Below are 16737 nucleotides of genomic sequence, written 5' to 3' on the forward strand. Positions count from 1 at the left end.
TCAGATTTGAACCTTGCAACATGATTTCGCAGACAAGAGCGAAATCAATTTTTTTCTCAAACGAATTCAAAAAGCAATTTGCAAGAAAACGATACCATGAAAACGATATGAATGTACCAAAATTGAGCTTAGAGGTAAGATCTGATCTCTGATTGTTTTTTTAAGTAAAATCTCTCAAAGTAAAAAGTACTAAGACTTTGGTTATCAAAAGCAGCGCCATATGTTCAGTCAAATACTATTAAACGCGAATTTTTACAGTTCATAGAATTGAAATTTTTGATTGCTCTTATCTAAAAACAATTCTCATAAATGATTAATTAAGTCACAGAGTTCTGCAAACGTGTCTAAAAGTAATCTGCAAGTGTGGGAAAAACAGATTTTGAGATTGTTTGTCTTCACAGGTACCATCTAGACGTCTTACCATGACATTTGTATTCTGATTGATTAACCTCTTCCGGACTGGAACTCAACGAAATCATTGCACGTTCCTGTTGTAATTGTATTATAAGAAATTTGCAACTTTATTACGGAATTTTCTTCAGTATGCTATAAAAGAATTTTTAGATGTGTCCTTTGTAATAACTAATGTAATAACGCAATTTTTTTATCTTTTGAATTTTAACTATCTTATTTTAATTTTTTTCATCAATGCCTCAAATTACTGACAAACGTGCTTTTTTGTCCCAAAAAATACTTGGAAAAATACTTGTGCGTTGTAAGCTTTTAGATAAGTTGTGCTTCTATGCGAAATTCAAAATATATGTTAAAAAGCGGCTCTATTTGTTTTCAAATGCTACATCCTATTCAAGGCCCCCCTTTTTTGATGTTTGAGTATTGATCTGATGATATTTTTGTAGCAGCGTTTTGCGTTCGATTTTCGAAGGTACTAAGTGTAATGGGTTTCTCAGTATATTTTTCCCATTAACTTTGAAATAATCAAATTTCCAAATAAGAAAAAATATTTGTGAGAGAATTTTTTTGTTTTAAACACTTAATTAGGATCGTTAGCTTGATTTAAATTTAGAAGCTCCCCTTGTAATCTTTTCAACAAGAAAACCTGGACCAATTTCTATCATTTTTTAAAGATTTATCTATTGGTCAAGTTGAGCCAAGACTAATGTTTAGTTAAACATTATTTGCTGGTTTCATTCCCTATTTTTTTATGCATGCTTTAAGTGCTGCCGCAAAAAAAATGACAAAAGATATGACAGCTTCCTTGTTAGTCATAGATTTTTGCCATCATTGAAATGTGTCAGAAAAATAATACAAACGCAATGGCTTCATTCTACAATAATTCTGCATGTTTGCAACAAATTTTTATGCACATAAATAGTTTTTAATTGAATCTCATTAAATACGAGATTAGACAAAAAGATTACAATCTTAGTTTCTTTTTTATTTTCGGACGTCTTCTGAAATTCTGCTAGGCTCAACAATGAGGGGACTCTGTCGCCCAGAAGATCGACCAAATAAAACAAACCAAAGGTTTTGAAATGGTGATGCAAGTGTTACTTTGTTACTCTGCTATTTCCCCTCTTCCACTCTTGTTTGCTCTTGCAACTTAGATTGCCTAAAAATAAGTTCATTCACAATGGGACTCGTAAAATCAAATCTAGTTATATGGATAACAAATGTAAGAAAATTACTTGCACATGGAAAAGTCAAACTTAAGACAATTTATAATAGTAATTAAAATAAAGATAAAATAATATTCACGATTCACTTCCCTAATGAACTAAATCAAAAACAATCACGTTATCCCAATCGGTCTTGCAATTAAAAATTTCCAGAGTTCAGTCTCATTTTCAATCTCTTCTCTGTTTTTCACAATATCTTTTGAAGTTTAGTCCCACTAAATCAACTGCTTTCTCTCGCTTATGCAAAAAACTCTCCTTTTTCCAACCTTCTGAAGTTCTCCCAAAAATATCCCAAGTCTGCAAAAAATTTTTGTGTCACTTCAATTTATACTCAACCAATACATTATTATTTTATGCAAACAAAACTTTAACCTTTTAAGTAAACCTTGCAACTTACACTTGAAATATGTCACATTCTGTAGGAGGGCATTGTTTGCTATGCAAAAAAACCGTTATTAAATTATGCTCTGTCATTCAACTGCTACCAACCATTGTTCAACTTTCTCCTTATCTTTTAAAACAACCCTTGTAGTCATGTGTAAACAAACTCATCTCAAAAAAGCACTCGATATGTCAATCAGCGTTTGCTTAGTAAACATTGAACGATGCTCTGAAAATTTCTTACTCCTCTATTTACGATATCAAATTAACTAGCTGCAATCATTCCCTGTCAAAAATCATGTGTTGAATAAATAACTAAACCCAAACCTAAACCAAAGACCAATGGTAATTTCCAATTGTGAAAATATTTCAAGCAATTCCCAGTAATTATCCAAGCCGATGAAGGCAATTTTCCTAAAAACCTAAAAGATTGAATTATAGGGGCTATCCAAAGTTCAGTCGTCTAAAATGAGGGGTCAAGTTGATAAAGCTAACTATTGTCATGGAAAAATCTCTCATAGTTGCACCTACCCACAAAATTTTATGGCTTTACTCCCAATAGAACACGAACAATAACCGCGCACTTTTTTTAATCGACCTCTCCAGAATGACCCAAAATTTCAAAATCAAAAACTCGCGAAGTAGTGGTCAAAACGTCTTCCGATAAATTTTTTAGTAAAAATTGAGTGCGAACAGCTTGCCTGCCAAGTTTCATGACAAACCAACCAGCAGTTGCCATTCGTTTGCAATTTGAAAATTTCTAAGGAGTCGTGTCGATCAGTATCCAAAATCTGGAAAAGTGATCGGGGTGATTTTGTCAACAACTGTTCAGGGTTACCATATTTTTACCAAATCAAACTCATTTTTGGGGCCTGAATTTCGTGTTTTTCGGTTTTTGGCTTTCGGGTCGTCGTGCAGCACCGGTGTGTGGTCGAAATCTGGGGTCAAAGATGTCACCAATCAAAAACCTTTAAAAAGTTACCCTAAAGCTCCTTAAATCATAGGGCTACTATCAGTACTCCACGATTAATTCAAATTTCACGTTGCGCTGCACGGGCGTGCGCTAGTTCCTTGCAGGTTGGTTTGGGGTCAATTCTGACATTAAAATCGGATTCCCCGTACCTAATTAGTTCATCCCCCAAATTTCAGGTCAACTTCCGACGTCAACTTTTTGAGAAAATACTATTTCAATTTAGGTGCTAACTACCTTCCTGTGATAATTACCAATATTCTCAAAAGTCACCATTTTACATACTAAACCCTTCCCAAGATCAATCAAAACCTTAATTTATACGTGCATGACATTACGATTGATTAATCCTATTACTTCAGACTCAAATAGTCATATTTCACAGTAAAATACCCAAAAACCTTCAGTTCCCACTAAATCCAGTGTTAATAACTGGGGGATGGGTAGTCTGATTGGCCTGAAATTTATACCCGCAATGGGAGACCATTGGGAGTTCCTCCTATCATTGATTGGTTATCAAAAATTAAACGCATACCATCCTGGGGGGTCGGACATGTTCTGCTCCACGGTATTTCGAAAAACTGATAAATTGCCTTTTTATTTACTCAAAATCGACAAAACCCTACTTCACTTACTCAGATCGAAAAGTTGCAACCTGCCGCGACAATCATTAGGGGAACATGCCCACACATTTTCAGAGTCCAATGATGAATATAATTTAAAGAGTTGAGGGGTTCCAAGTTTGGGGGTGCCCATTATTCTGCAAATTCGAAATCGCACTTTCATTTGTTTCAAATTGAAATTCCACTTCTGTTCAAAGTATTTAGTTCACTTCAAGTGTTCGCTCTCTAGTTTACTTCTAAATTTAAACCACTCATTTCGACTTTGGCTTGATGCACAAATACAACTTTGCTAAGTAAACGAAATATATCGACAGCTCAATATGCTTTTGCTCATTAATTTGTTTGTTTAAAATATATCACTCAACTCCCCTCTCTGGCGCCTTCGAAACAGTAAGCCTTTAAGAAAGAACGGTTATTTAAAACACCTATTTAACTTACTCGCAGTATCTGCTCAAGACAATTTCCTGCGCTCTACATTTTCATTTTCGGTTTACTTTATGATCATCAAGACAAAGCATTAACACAAAAATATTTTCTACTAATCTAAAAAATGTTCGGAAGACCAGCTTGTTTTACCACAATTTACAATCTGCGGAAAGCACAAGGACTAGGATAATTGGATATAAATTGGGAGTCAATCCAAGTGAAAAACCTTTATAAATCTTCAAAGATTTGTTTGAGAATATTGGGCGAAGCTTTCCATCTTTGCATATTTTTTTTTAACTCTGTCGCAACTTTTTTTTATTAGTTTCGGATGCCTTTAAAGTTTGAGAAATTTTGATTTTGAAGCTTTTTTATGTAGCTTTGTTTAAATAAGTTGAGTGTACTCGTCTAACAATATAACGATATTTTCAATATCCAGTTACTTTGGCTAAATTTTGCCTAATTTCATGTCACCAAAAATAATTAATCTCCAAAGCTTTTCATCGAAGCCTCATTAAAAATGTCTGTCTGCCACTAAGCTACTAAAGAATTCAGCGTCACTAAAGCTCTCAAGCATGATGTTTTTGTTCGCTTTTTCAATTTGAGTCTAATTGTGTTTGTTCATATGCTTTATTGACATCAATCCTTTTGTAATTCTATCAGCCATAGATTTCTCAGTTTGTCAGTTTGTAAACTTGAAATGGTACTTTGTCACGCTTTTGCCGATTTTAAGAGAAATCTTTTCTTTCCGCGTTTTTTCAGCGTTTCGTGTGGTTTTCAGTTTTAAATATCAGAAAGGGAAAAAAAGGGTATCGGTTTTTTAGGTTCCAATATTCTGGATAATAACTGATTATATGAAACACCAGAAAAAATAGCTTTCATTTTCTAGAATAACGGAACTTAAAAACATCTCTACATGTGTCATTTTTCTTCTGTGTCATATAGTCAAACATTTTGTACACTAACGATGAATCAAGTTATATAATGAAAATGGAGCCGAATTTTAGTTTAAGCTTTACAGACTTTTGAACGAATACTTTTTCCGTATTTTGTGATATATTTAGCGGGTTATTTGTCTCTTTTTTGAAGCTGCACTTCAAAATAAGGGGTCGCCAGAACAAAACCAACTTTCGGAATCAAAGGTGGAACATTTCCATTATTTGCTGGGCAAACTTTGAATCTTCTCAACAAGTTTGCAAACACCAAATAGAGTTCCATTTTGGCAATATTTTCACCCGGACACGCCCGGAGCCCAACTGAAAAAGGCATCAAATACTGGCTCTTCTGGAATGTTCCGTTGTCGTCTAGAAAGTTTTCCGGGTTGAACTCCTTGGGAAATTTCCAGAGTTTTGGGTCTTTGTACATCAGGCCAAACTGGGGGAACATTCTGGTACCTTTCGGTATCCGATACCCGTGAAAGTTCTCAACGTCGATGTTTGCGGTATGACCAATACAACTAAACGACACGGGGGTAAAACGTTGAGTTTCGTGGATGGTCGCCATTGTGTAATTACATGACGTCACAACATTCAGTGGAACTATCCTGTCACTTTCCGGGAATTCTTTAAGAAGCTCGTTATAAATTTTCTCCTGGACTTCCGGTTTATGAAGAATGTTTAATATGGCCCATGATAAGGTTGTAGTTGTTGTTTCCTGACCAGCGGTGAACATCTCGGCCAAAATATAAGGAATATCTTCGTCTGGAAAGGGAATTTGATCCTGTTTCTCGTCAAAAATTTCCCACAAATAATCCGAAACACATTCGGCTTCATTCTGAGATTGTGTCTTTGGCTTTCGTTTCATGTAGTTTTGTTGCGCAAACTCGCAGAGATCGAGTCTCAACCTGATAAACTCTTTTGTTGTGGATAAATGTTTGGCGAGAAATGTGGGAAGCACAAACATTAGTTGAGATGGATTCATAATTGCAAACGATCGCATAATTTTTTGATGCAGTTCCATGAAAAATTTGTCGTCGAAGCTGTAAGAAGTGTTGAATAATAGTTTTGAGATGATGTTGTTAGTCGCATACGCAAAAGCACCCTAAAACAGTTGAATTGTCGAGTTATTGACTAATTGCTGTTGTTATGTTGGTGGAGACATTTCATTGTTATTTTTTCAAAGTCCCCATCAAGTTCGATTCACTAGCTGATCAGCAAGTTATTAAGAAACTTTATCAAAACTGTCTATCTGCTTTGTGTTTTTTTACTTCTAACAAGCTTAATAAGAACATTCATTTCTTGAACTCTGAACGACAAAAAATTGATTTGTCTCTGATTAATTTTATAATGGAACAAAACCAGCACTAGGAAGAAACATCATTGTTTAGATATTTCGTAATATTTTATGCTTAGTGCACTACCCCTTGTAGAGATTTTTATTTTCTTTATTTACTAAAATAAAAAAAAATTTAACCATTGCTTCAATAACTAGTTAAGGTGCTAAAAATTTTGATGTCGGCCATATATTAAATACACAAGGTTTAAACTGTTATTTGCATTACAATAAAAAAAGTGCAAGACAAAATTGGTTTAATTATGCAATAAAACTATTTCACCAAAAACTTTCTGTTTACAAACTATGAGAAGAATTCTCCATGATTTTTTAAAGAAAATATGTGACAGAGGACAACAAAAAAGAAGACAACTGAGAAAAAATTACGTTCTGATGTTTGTCTGACAGATTGAAGAGAAAATTATGCAGCTTTGATTTATAAAAATGTAGCAGTTTTGTAGAAGAAAAGAATAATTTTTTGTCAAGATTTAAAAAAGACATAAAATTTTATTGATCCCAAGAATATTGTTCAAATAGCGTGAGTTGAGCTGCGTGTATCTTTTGTATTAATTTTTATTTGCATTTTACGATGAGCAAAAATAATCAGAGTAAGCAAAGTGCGCTTTAAAATATAATTGTTCTAAGTGGCGACAAATGATTTTCCAATTTTGATGCATCGTTTCATACTTTTCACTACTGTTGCAATTCTCAATTCTGCTGCATTCTTCTTTTTTTCTCTGTGTTGAACATTCTACTCGTTTGACTAGAAAGAAGTTTATCCAGCTCAAATCAATCCCAGCCCTTTAAATTATATATATATATATATATATATATATATATATATATATATATATATATATATATATAGCAGTCTTTATCAAAATTGAAGCCAATCGATTTAGTATAATCCTATCTTAATTTTATGAGAACGATAAAAACTGTCGTTGGTGAGTATATTGGACAAATATATAACTAAATGTATGGGCAAAGTTTTTAGAAAATTTATATTAAAAAAATGAATTTTAAAATTGCCTCTAAACCACCTAAACCCTCTAATATAAACAGTTGAGCGTTCTTTCTCAATCACTAACATACAGTCAGAGACACTCATCAAATTTTAACCTCCAATTCAATACAAAAATATTTTTTTTATTGCTACTCATTGAAACGCAGATCATTGATTGATGAGTGAAACTGATCATTGGATTTGTGCCATTATAGACCATCACAAAATAATAGTCACCATTATGGTGTAACTATGGTAATATCGCCTTAAACGTGTTTTTGGCTCTGCCGTACTTTAGTGTAAGCAAATATTTTGAAAACTATGAACTTTGAAAAAATTGGTCATTGCTAAAAACAGAACGCAAACCCTAAAAATTCTTAATTCTTAGAAATATGAGAGCAATAATTTGCTTTGACCTGATACCTGCATATGCAGTAGCATTTTTTAAAATTTTTTAATCAAAAAGTTTGTTTTGGTTAACTACAACGATGTAGCGCTATATCGATGAAACCAACATCTTCAGAAATCTCGCTATAGTACCGGTGTCTTCGTGAAACATTTTTTTAGAGAAGGAAATAACAATTTATTCCGAGGCATCTCAAAATTTCAGCAGTTTTTTGGTACTTTTACTTGAAATTTGCGGGCACAAATTTTAGAACGCCAAGTACATGCACAGTCAGAAAATAATTCGACGGAAGTTTTATCTGTATAGCCAAATAAGTTGACTTGCACAAATTTTTAGCTTTTTCAAACCGATACTTTGGCTGAACATTGCGAACGGCTACGCGGTTCTCGATAGACTTCAGAAGTTCTCAGTGACTTCAAGCAGGGTCACGTAACATACATTTTGTTGTTATCGACCATCGTTTTCCAGAAGTCCACGTAAACAAAGGCGATCCTTGAATGCACCTTTTTTCTTTCTATATGCAGACTATTTTAGAATTTGTCGTCTTACGAACCAAAAGAATGGGAGGAGTCATTCAGTTTGGTAGTTGAAAGTCAATCTTCAGTTGAGCACTCTGAGCTATAGAATTTGGTTTTTCCTATTATAACTCCCAAGCTTAGCCTATAGTGGACATATATAATGTACAGCCCTCCCCCCCCCCCCCCCACGCACACACACAAAAAAAACACACACACAACCGTAAAATATGATGGTGGAGATGGGGGGGGGGAGGCGTGCAGAATTTGAGAGTACCTGAACGTAGACATTTTTGTTCTCAAACTGCTCCAGATATATCAGCAAACTATTTGTCACTTCCTCAATACCAGTGGAGAAAGCAGTCTTCCCAACACCCAATGCCCTCATTATCTGAAGGGTTAGTTTTCTCTTCACTTTCACCGGTTCTCCAGAAGCAAAAGCTATGCCCTTTGTGTTGCCCAGAACATCGAACAGTTCAAAGTTTGTCCTTGATGAGAATCGAGGGTCGTGCAGAACTTCTTTGATCAGATCGTATCCTTCGAATCGGACATCCCAGGTGCCCTGACCACTCAAGCATACAGACACCATTGGTCCATATTGCTTGTGAAGATTTTCCATCCGTTTCCTAGTAAGGCAATTAAATGATAATGGAAGTTGGATATTTTTCGTTGGTGCGTTTGTAACCCCCCCACCCCCCCCCCCCCTCTTCTCCAACCCCACTAATTAAGCGCATATTATTTGCAACTCCAGGCGCACGTTCCAAACTTTCTACATATTGGTTTACTATGTAATTGTAAGTGCTCTTTAATTTGGGGATGCAATACGTATTCGGGATGAGGGGGGGGGGGGGGGGTCAGGCACAGATTTCTGAACCTAGGGTATGTTTCCTTTTCACCATGTGAACATAATAATTTTTTTGCAAAACCATGTGTGAAAAAAACCAATGCAAAGAAATGTTTTGCACAGCCTGATAAACGCTGGTTTTAAAGTCATTGCAGTTAATACATGGCATTTTGAAGTTGTTGTTAAATTGTCATTTATAGATAATTCAGGGCATCGAGAGAAACGGGAGCAATTTTTTATACAATAGCGGTTAAAAAATTAGGAAATATCCAAATTTTTTAACCGATATTGCATAATGGAGAGCGATGCCTTTCAAAAATGCTTAGATGCTCTTATGGAAAAGATCAAAAATTTTTTGAAACTTTTTTTGAAAAGGATAAAAAAATTCGAAATTTGTACTTTTTTCTAGTTCTAAATTGCTGCTTTGAATAGCTATGACAGTCTTGGTTTGGTTTGATGTTCAGGTCAAGCATCGGGGTGTAAATTTTAAAATTGGTTTTGCTTTTCTTTAGCAAATAATCCAGTAAAAATTTCGGTTCTCCTATCTGCGAAAATTCGCAAATTTGAAACGAATTTTGTTGACAAAAAACGCTATGATGTCGCGAGTAAAAGCTGCGCTCCATTTCGCTTAGCGGTCTTCAAAACTGAAAAAAAAAACAATTACATGATGTTTTCATCTGGTCTGACGTTGTGAAGATTCCGTATCAATGGCAAGCTCAGGGGTCCTGGCGGTAGTCGAGAGGGTCTAGAGCAGTACCAAAACCAAGTTGCAACCAGAACCAAGACAGCAAGCAAATACTCAATCATAACTCAAGCATAAAATGATTGAACTTTGAGAATTGAGTTTAGAATTTGATACTGCAAACTATATGCTAAGCTTCTTAACTATTGCTAGTTTCTCTAAATATAATAACAAATCAAATAGAGATTCTATCGCTCTTTGAATATTAGAGCAATTTTACAACTAGTTTGCTCAAAAACGAGGTCTTGCATTCGTGTTTTGACCAGTTTGCTTTGTAAATTGATATTAAAATAATCTAAGCTGTACTAAATAATTCGATTTAAATGTTAGAGAAATAAATCAAAGATCAGACATTGATGCTATTGTGTATTATAAAACACATATTGCTTGGTCGAGGGGCCCAGGAAACACGGCAAAAATAATTAAGACAAGCAGCGTCGGTACCCGGTGTGAAGTTTTGTTGATTTCATACAAGGATCATATATGATTTCATACTGTCCATGCTTGATATCTTAGCACAATTCTTGTATGAAACTAAGGAGATCATATATTTTCCCCATTATGGTTAACTAGAAATCATATATGATCTAGTATGTTTGCCAAGTATCAAAATTCTATTAATCATAAACATTTTACCATTTATGTTTTTTTTTTCGCTAAGGCATCACCTATGTGATTCCCCGGCATCACATTGCGATTCACCAAAAAACCATAACGTACAGTTCTATTTTGATATTTTCTGAAGCCAGTTTATGCCTATAAATGCTCTCTTTGCTAGTGAATAGCAACTTGAGAGAGAATGGCTATATATTTGTTGGAAATTTAAACAAAATATTAAACCTGTTTTAGCAATTGGTTGGATTAAAAGAAAAACAGATTTGTTAAACATGCTAGAAAAATCTTTACCTTCAGTCTTTTTTTTTTAAAAAAAATTATTTCGATTAAATCAGTTTCAATTAGTGACTATGCTCAACAGCCGGGTGAATGCTAAGGCAAATTATTAAATGCTTAAATTAAAGAAATTTCAGTTGAAAATATTTTTAAATTATAGAAACCTTTATCCAACTTTTTAAAATGAAACACTTAGTTTGAGTTTTAAAATATTTCACACATTGTTTTTTGTTTGAATTGATATTATGTTTGTGTTCTGAGTAAAGTTTTCGTTAAAAATTTTGGTCGTAATCTGAAGATAAAAGTGTTTCAAAAGAACATTTATTGAGCCAAAACAGTGATTTATTTCAATTTTTTGACAAAATTGAGAACGATCCTATTGAGATCGCGTACAAAGTCTCTGTGATAACCAGTAGTTCATATGTAAACAGATCTAAATCTTGTTAATCCTTATTAACGAATAGGTTAGGTGATGAGGTGTTAACTAGGTCAAGTAAAAGTTTCCGCGTTTTCATAAAAATAGAAATTTAATAATCAAAACCTCCAAATGGATAACATGAAGATTTCTTGTTTCTTATATCTTTAATTTCTATCTAGTGGTTTTTGTTGTGGCTAGGTTTTGCTTCCTTACTTAGGCCGGTCTTCTTAGCGGTTTAAATTCTCGGGTTTACGAAAGTGGAGAAGCGAAGCAACTTTTATTGCACTCTCAAGTTTCTGGAGACATTTGTTCTACCTATCGTTGCCAGATTCGCTAATCTATTTACAGCAGCTGCCATGAAAATATTATGATATTAATAAGTTTGAAGCTATGTCAACTTTTTTTAATGTTGCGTCTGATCTTCAATAGTGGGCATTATTCCCTTAAATGACCTTGAATAATTTCATAGTTCAAAAATACAGATAGATTTCATCGAAACGTTAATGATACGATAATTTCTCATTTGAATATAAGTCACGTAAATTTTTGTTGGATTCCAAAATTTTGTTCCATCGTTGTTTGTCTGCCTGTTATCATGTTTGAAAATCCAATAACCGTTGGGACACTGAGGGGAAACTGGAATGAATTCATAATGGCTACTTAACGTGCTCTTGCATTATAAAAAGATTTTGAAACAAATGTTAGTAATAAATGTTCAGTTTAAACTGATTTACTGTTGTCAGGGTTCCAAGCATTGCTTTAGATACAACAGGTTGGAATTTTGTATGCAAACGCACATTATCGATCCTACTTGTTTTAGTTCTAAAGTCAATAAGCCGAAAACCCGGATCATTAATCTATCTGCATGCCGTAATTTCGACAAGATTAAAAAGCTTATTTTTTTTGCTACAGCACGAGGCTGCCAGCATAAGCTTTTTTAAACTCTTGCAAAAACTTAAATATATAAAAAAGCAAAACAAAAAATTTTCACAAAAAACATTTCAATGATTTATTTATCAGCCTTGCGTCAATCATAGACAAGATGCAAAAGACATGAAGCTTACAAAAAACTCGTTTACGATAGTTTTCAGGCAAACAATGATCAAATTAAATACCCAACTTTTTGGTTTCAACATTTTAATGCAAATTTTTTCTAAAGAAGAACAATTTTTTTTATCTCGTGTAAAATGATGACGAGGTACACTGCAGCTGTAACTCAAAACGTCAAAAAATTGAAGCTAGCAGCAAGGCACTTCTAATCGCTGGCAGTCAAGCACACCGATTTTTGAAAAGTGGTCAACTATGCCGAAAATTTTGGATAACGGCATCAGAAATTTTCCATTGCAAGACAGTCACCTCGCGTGCGTCGCGGCTTCACCGGGGTAACCGGCACTCGATTTCCGGATGATGTCCCACGGCAGAAGAGAAGAGTGGCCGTAGACAGCTGTCCTCAATGGAATCAAATTTTATGTATTATGTTTATTTAAAGTGCTCTGGAAAACATTATAAATCGGAAATACTATTGCTACTTTGAATTTATGAGTTCACAGTATATTATTTTTTGCAAATATTTCATACTTTTTGACTATCTTTTATGTCACCTTACTTTTACTTCAGCATATTTTGCGTTCAGCGTTGTAAGCACTGCAAGGCTTTCAAATCAGTTGATTGAGGAATTTAAATAGTACTCATCTAAATTTTCAGCTGCCAATTTTGCAGCCCTAACTTCTACAGTACTGCAACAGCTCTCGTTTTTTTAAACTCTACAGGAGATAACAAGAACGAACACAAAAGTGAACAAAGGTATTAAAACTTAAACAATAAACAACTTCAAAAAATAACGATTTGAAATCTGAGATGTTTTAATATTTTATGGCAATTAAAGTGAATACAACACGATAGTAAAGTAGCTGTACAAGAGAAATACTGCTTTGTAAGTGGTTAAAACACTAATCCTGATGTATGGCTAGCTCAAAATCCTGATGCGCAGTTTTAGCTAATTTTTTTTAAATCAATGAATTGTGTATATAGATTAAAGAATTTTTGATTAAAGAATTTTGATAAGATTTAATTAATAAGAATTTTTTAGGAGTTTAATTGCTCACATTTTTTTTGCATTTGAGTTGTAGTTGTAATAAAAAATTGTAATAAAAATGAAATTGTAATATTATTGGTGAAAGTTGAAATTCTAGATCTAAATTGCAGTAAAATTGGAGAAACTTCGACAACGTTTTTTATTCTTTTTCATTTATTTTGAAAATGATATTTTTTAAGTCAGATTTCAAAAATTTAATCATACCTGGTCAGATCATGCTTTTCTAGTTTCAGTTTCCCAATGTTGAACGTAACTTTTGATTATAAGGTAACTATTTGTTAATAATTTTTGTTTACTTTCGAAATCTTTGACGCTTAAAAATTAGTAGATGTTCACAAAATATTCATGTGAAGAGCCTACAAAAAACGTTTGCAGCAATTGATTCTGAATATGCAAATTGCAAATATGCTTATTTCTATTATTGGCGCCAAACCAGTTATTGATTTACAGAATTTATCATATCGTAACTGAAAAATGGAAAGTGGGGATTTTCGCCTATGACAAAGAACATCAGACGGCTGAAATAAAATTCAGAAATTGAGGCCAAAAATGAGACCCATTGAATCACTTTGACTATCCAATGAAATCAGAGACAACCGAGAGACAAACGTCTTTCTTTAATTACAACGAAAAGATTTCTTTTGCAAAATAATTTACTGAGCTTATCTAATATAAAATTCTCAAATTGCGTTTTCTTGCTATATGCGACAAAAATAGCAGCATTTTCTTACCACTGACAGTAAATGACAAGTATTTGCAGAAGTAAAGATAAAAATGGGTTAGGTTGTCCTAATACAAAATTATTTGATACGTTTTTTCAGAACCTGAGATTGAAAAAGTCGCAGCGACATTGGGCCAGATATAGCTATGTCGCTGCGGCCAGATATAGCTATGTCGCTGCGACATTAGCTGCGATATAGCCAAAAATAATTATTACAACTCGCCTGGAAACATGATTTTTTTAAATATCTTTAAAGGAGTCAGGAAAAAATACCCAATGTGAGAAAATACCCAAAAGATACTCTATATTTTATGATAATGTTGAAACTACCAGAACGACTATTTAGCATAATAATATTTTAGCGAGGGAACTTAGATTGTCTTAAAGTAAATCTTTGATGTAAGAATAATGCCTAAGTAGCCTCTAGGATTTGATATGAGACTAGAACTTCCAAAAATAAAATTAAATTATCCGCTTAAGTATCATTAAATGTGCTAGCAATAACAAGTGCTACTTTGTAATCCGATTGTTGATCGAAAAGATTAAAGGGAATAAATTGGTTGTATAATGGCATAGCGTATATAGCGTATATTGTCTTATAACAATCTTTGAAGTACTGTTGATACAATTTTGACCCCAGGCGAATTATAAAGGTTGGTGCTTATCATCAATTGTTTTGCTAATCTGCAATTAGGAATACGAGGGTTTTTAGTGCAATTATTTATCAACTTGGCTTTCTTTCATTTCTGTCAAATTGAATCTTTGTTAACAATTTTCAGAGAAATAACTGAAAAACTTAAGCAAAATTAGTCATAAGAAATAATATGTGTTGCTCCCATATCTTTCGTTGAAGCACATAAATGAACTAGTTATCTGTCATCATAATTGTCTGTATCCTCCCGCACCCTAGTGTCACAGTTAACCAGTACTGATTTAGGGTATATCAGTAGTAAAGGCTATATCAGTACTGTTTCATAGTCTTCTGAGGGTTTTCGGCTCAACAACATTGCAGAAAAAGCTGACATTTTTTAATGAATTTGTCATTCAGAGTTGGTTTTTGTTACTTTCTCTTTTCATACAAAAAATTTAATATCATGAGAATTTTTCGAAATATAATTTGAATTGTAGCTCGATGCACAATAATGATACTTGAAAAACCCAAAATTTGCAAAGTCGAGGGGTTTTGCAGACAAAATCAAAAATTAGCAAGCAGAACCAGTGCAGAACAGTTTAAAACTTGTTAAAATACGATTTTGGAAAAAAAGTATTCGTTTTTTTGTCAGGTTCCGAACTAATTTTTCTTTTTTTGGTACTTTTGGTACCAATGTGAGCGCCAAAAAATCCAGACGTTATACTCCCTCTACTTCTACCACCTGAGGGGAGCTTTAATTGAACGGGGGTGGGTGGGAAAGACGGTGAAGGTGGTGGGTTGCTGTGTTGATTGTTGTGAAACAAAATATAGAGCGTAGGATTATTATGCATATTAACTCTTACATCATTTTACCCCCCTTGGCAGACCAAAAAAGATGTAAGAGTGGGGGGTTAATTTGTCTTTTACCGCCTCACTCTTACACCATTTTACCCCCCTTGGAAGCCCAATGCAGTCCAAAAAGATGTAAGAGTTTTGAGCTGCATTTTCTTAAAAAATCCTCTCATTGCAGCCCCACTCTTACATCATTTTGGGCGGAAAAATTCAACCCGGGTGGTGTGGTCGTAGAGGCAAAAACACAATTATGACGGGGAAGGTGGTGATTTGGAAGGGGATGGGTGCACTCGGTACTAGTATTTATTTGTATCGAAAAAAACTGTTGTTTTAGTTTTTGTTTTCTGCCTCCTTGAAAACTCAAAACATTTTAAATTTTTTTGCTGATACTTTTTATCTGTTTTATATATCCTTGGAAGATTCTCATGGTGCTCTGAATGATGTTAGGATTGTCTGAGACAGTGCCTCCTGTTCAACATCGCGCTAAGTGTAACCACGTGCATAATTCACAGCGGTGGAGTCAGAGTTAACTGTGAATAGATTAATGAGGAGCTAGTTATTAATCTCCATTGGTGATCCAATCAGCATTGGACCTAAACGACAATGTTGATCCAAACGGTAGTAAGTCCAAACAGTCCAAAGTAAAATAAGATACGTAATGTTGCAGTGGTCATGTCAGTAGTCATTTTTCAGTGGTCATGTCAAACTTGCTGAGATTTCAAATTCAAAACACTCCAAAATTTAGAAATGAGTCATTTTTATGGATAATACATTCTATAATTAGTCATAAATTATCTATTATGCAGTTTCTTTCTTTGTCTAAGTGGAGTTTTGTGGAGGTATTTTTTTCTGTAACGATTTATAGCATTATGATATGAACTCTGACAGAGAATTCTGAACAGTTGAAGGTAAATTTAAGAATTCAAGGTTGTTTTTACACTAATAAAACTTTGTTTTTTGTATGAATTTTCACTTTTCATAGTAAAAAGTGACATGATCATAATATGTTCATAGTAAAAACACAGAATGAGAAATGCTATTTATTCAGCGCTAATTTACTATGTTTCTATGATCCGGGCTATCACAAAATATTCAAAATAAACTTCAAGGTTGAAAAAACATTGTTTTGCTCACAATTGATTCTCCGACAGAACTGGTGCGAGATGCTCTCAATATAATATTAATCAAAAATTAAAACAGGTTGTAATGTCTGTGAAAGAAGTCTGTAATATACATTAAACTGGCGAGATTCCGGAATAAATAATTGTTCAGAAGGAAAGAAATGCCAGATGTGGACTGATTGGCGGTACC

General features: G+C 33.8%; 1 protein-coding gene across 1 annotated transcript; it reads right to left on the minus strand.

Annotated features, from left to right (window-relative positions):
- Positions 1 to 4934: 4934 nt before the first annotated feature.
- On the minus strand, positions 4935 to 9956 carry LOC142336780 (cytochrome P450 2C28-like). Its single transcript, XM_075385698.1, has 3 exons — positions 9741 to 9956; positions 8510 to 8858; positions 4935 to 6074 (listed from the first exon to the last, which is right to left on the minus strand). Exons 1-3 carry the CDS (start codon positions 9881 to 9883, stop codon positions 5103 to 5105), a joined length of 1464 nt encoding a protein of 487 aa, XP_075241813.1. The 5' UTR covers positions 9884 to 9956; the 3' UTR covers positions 4935 to 5102.
- Positions 9957 to 16737: the final 6781 nt, after the last annotated feature.

This window comes from Convolutriloba macropyga, chromosome 3 (genome assembly GCF_964194025.1).
Source record: "Convolutriloba macropyga chromosome 3, txConMacr16.3, whole genome shotgun sequence".
In the NCBI taxonomy this organism is placed as follows: domain Eukaryota; kingdom Metazoa; phylum Xenacoelomorpha; order Acoela; family Convolutidae; genus Convolutriloba; species Convolutriloba macropyga.

Coding starts and splice junctions, on each gene's coding strand:
- LOC142336780 (XM_075385698.1), bottom strand. CDS start 9,883: ATGATTGAGTATTTGCTTGCTGTCTTGGTTCTGGTTGCAACTTGGTTT. Junction 8,859..9,740: donor AGACCAGATGAAAACATCAT/GTAATTGTTTTT, acceptor TTGCCTTACTAG/GAAACGGATGGAAAATCTTC. Junction 6,075..8,509: donor ACAAAAATGTCTACGTTCAG/GTACTCTCAAAT, acceptor CAACTGTTTTAG/GGTGCTTTTGCGTATGCGAC.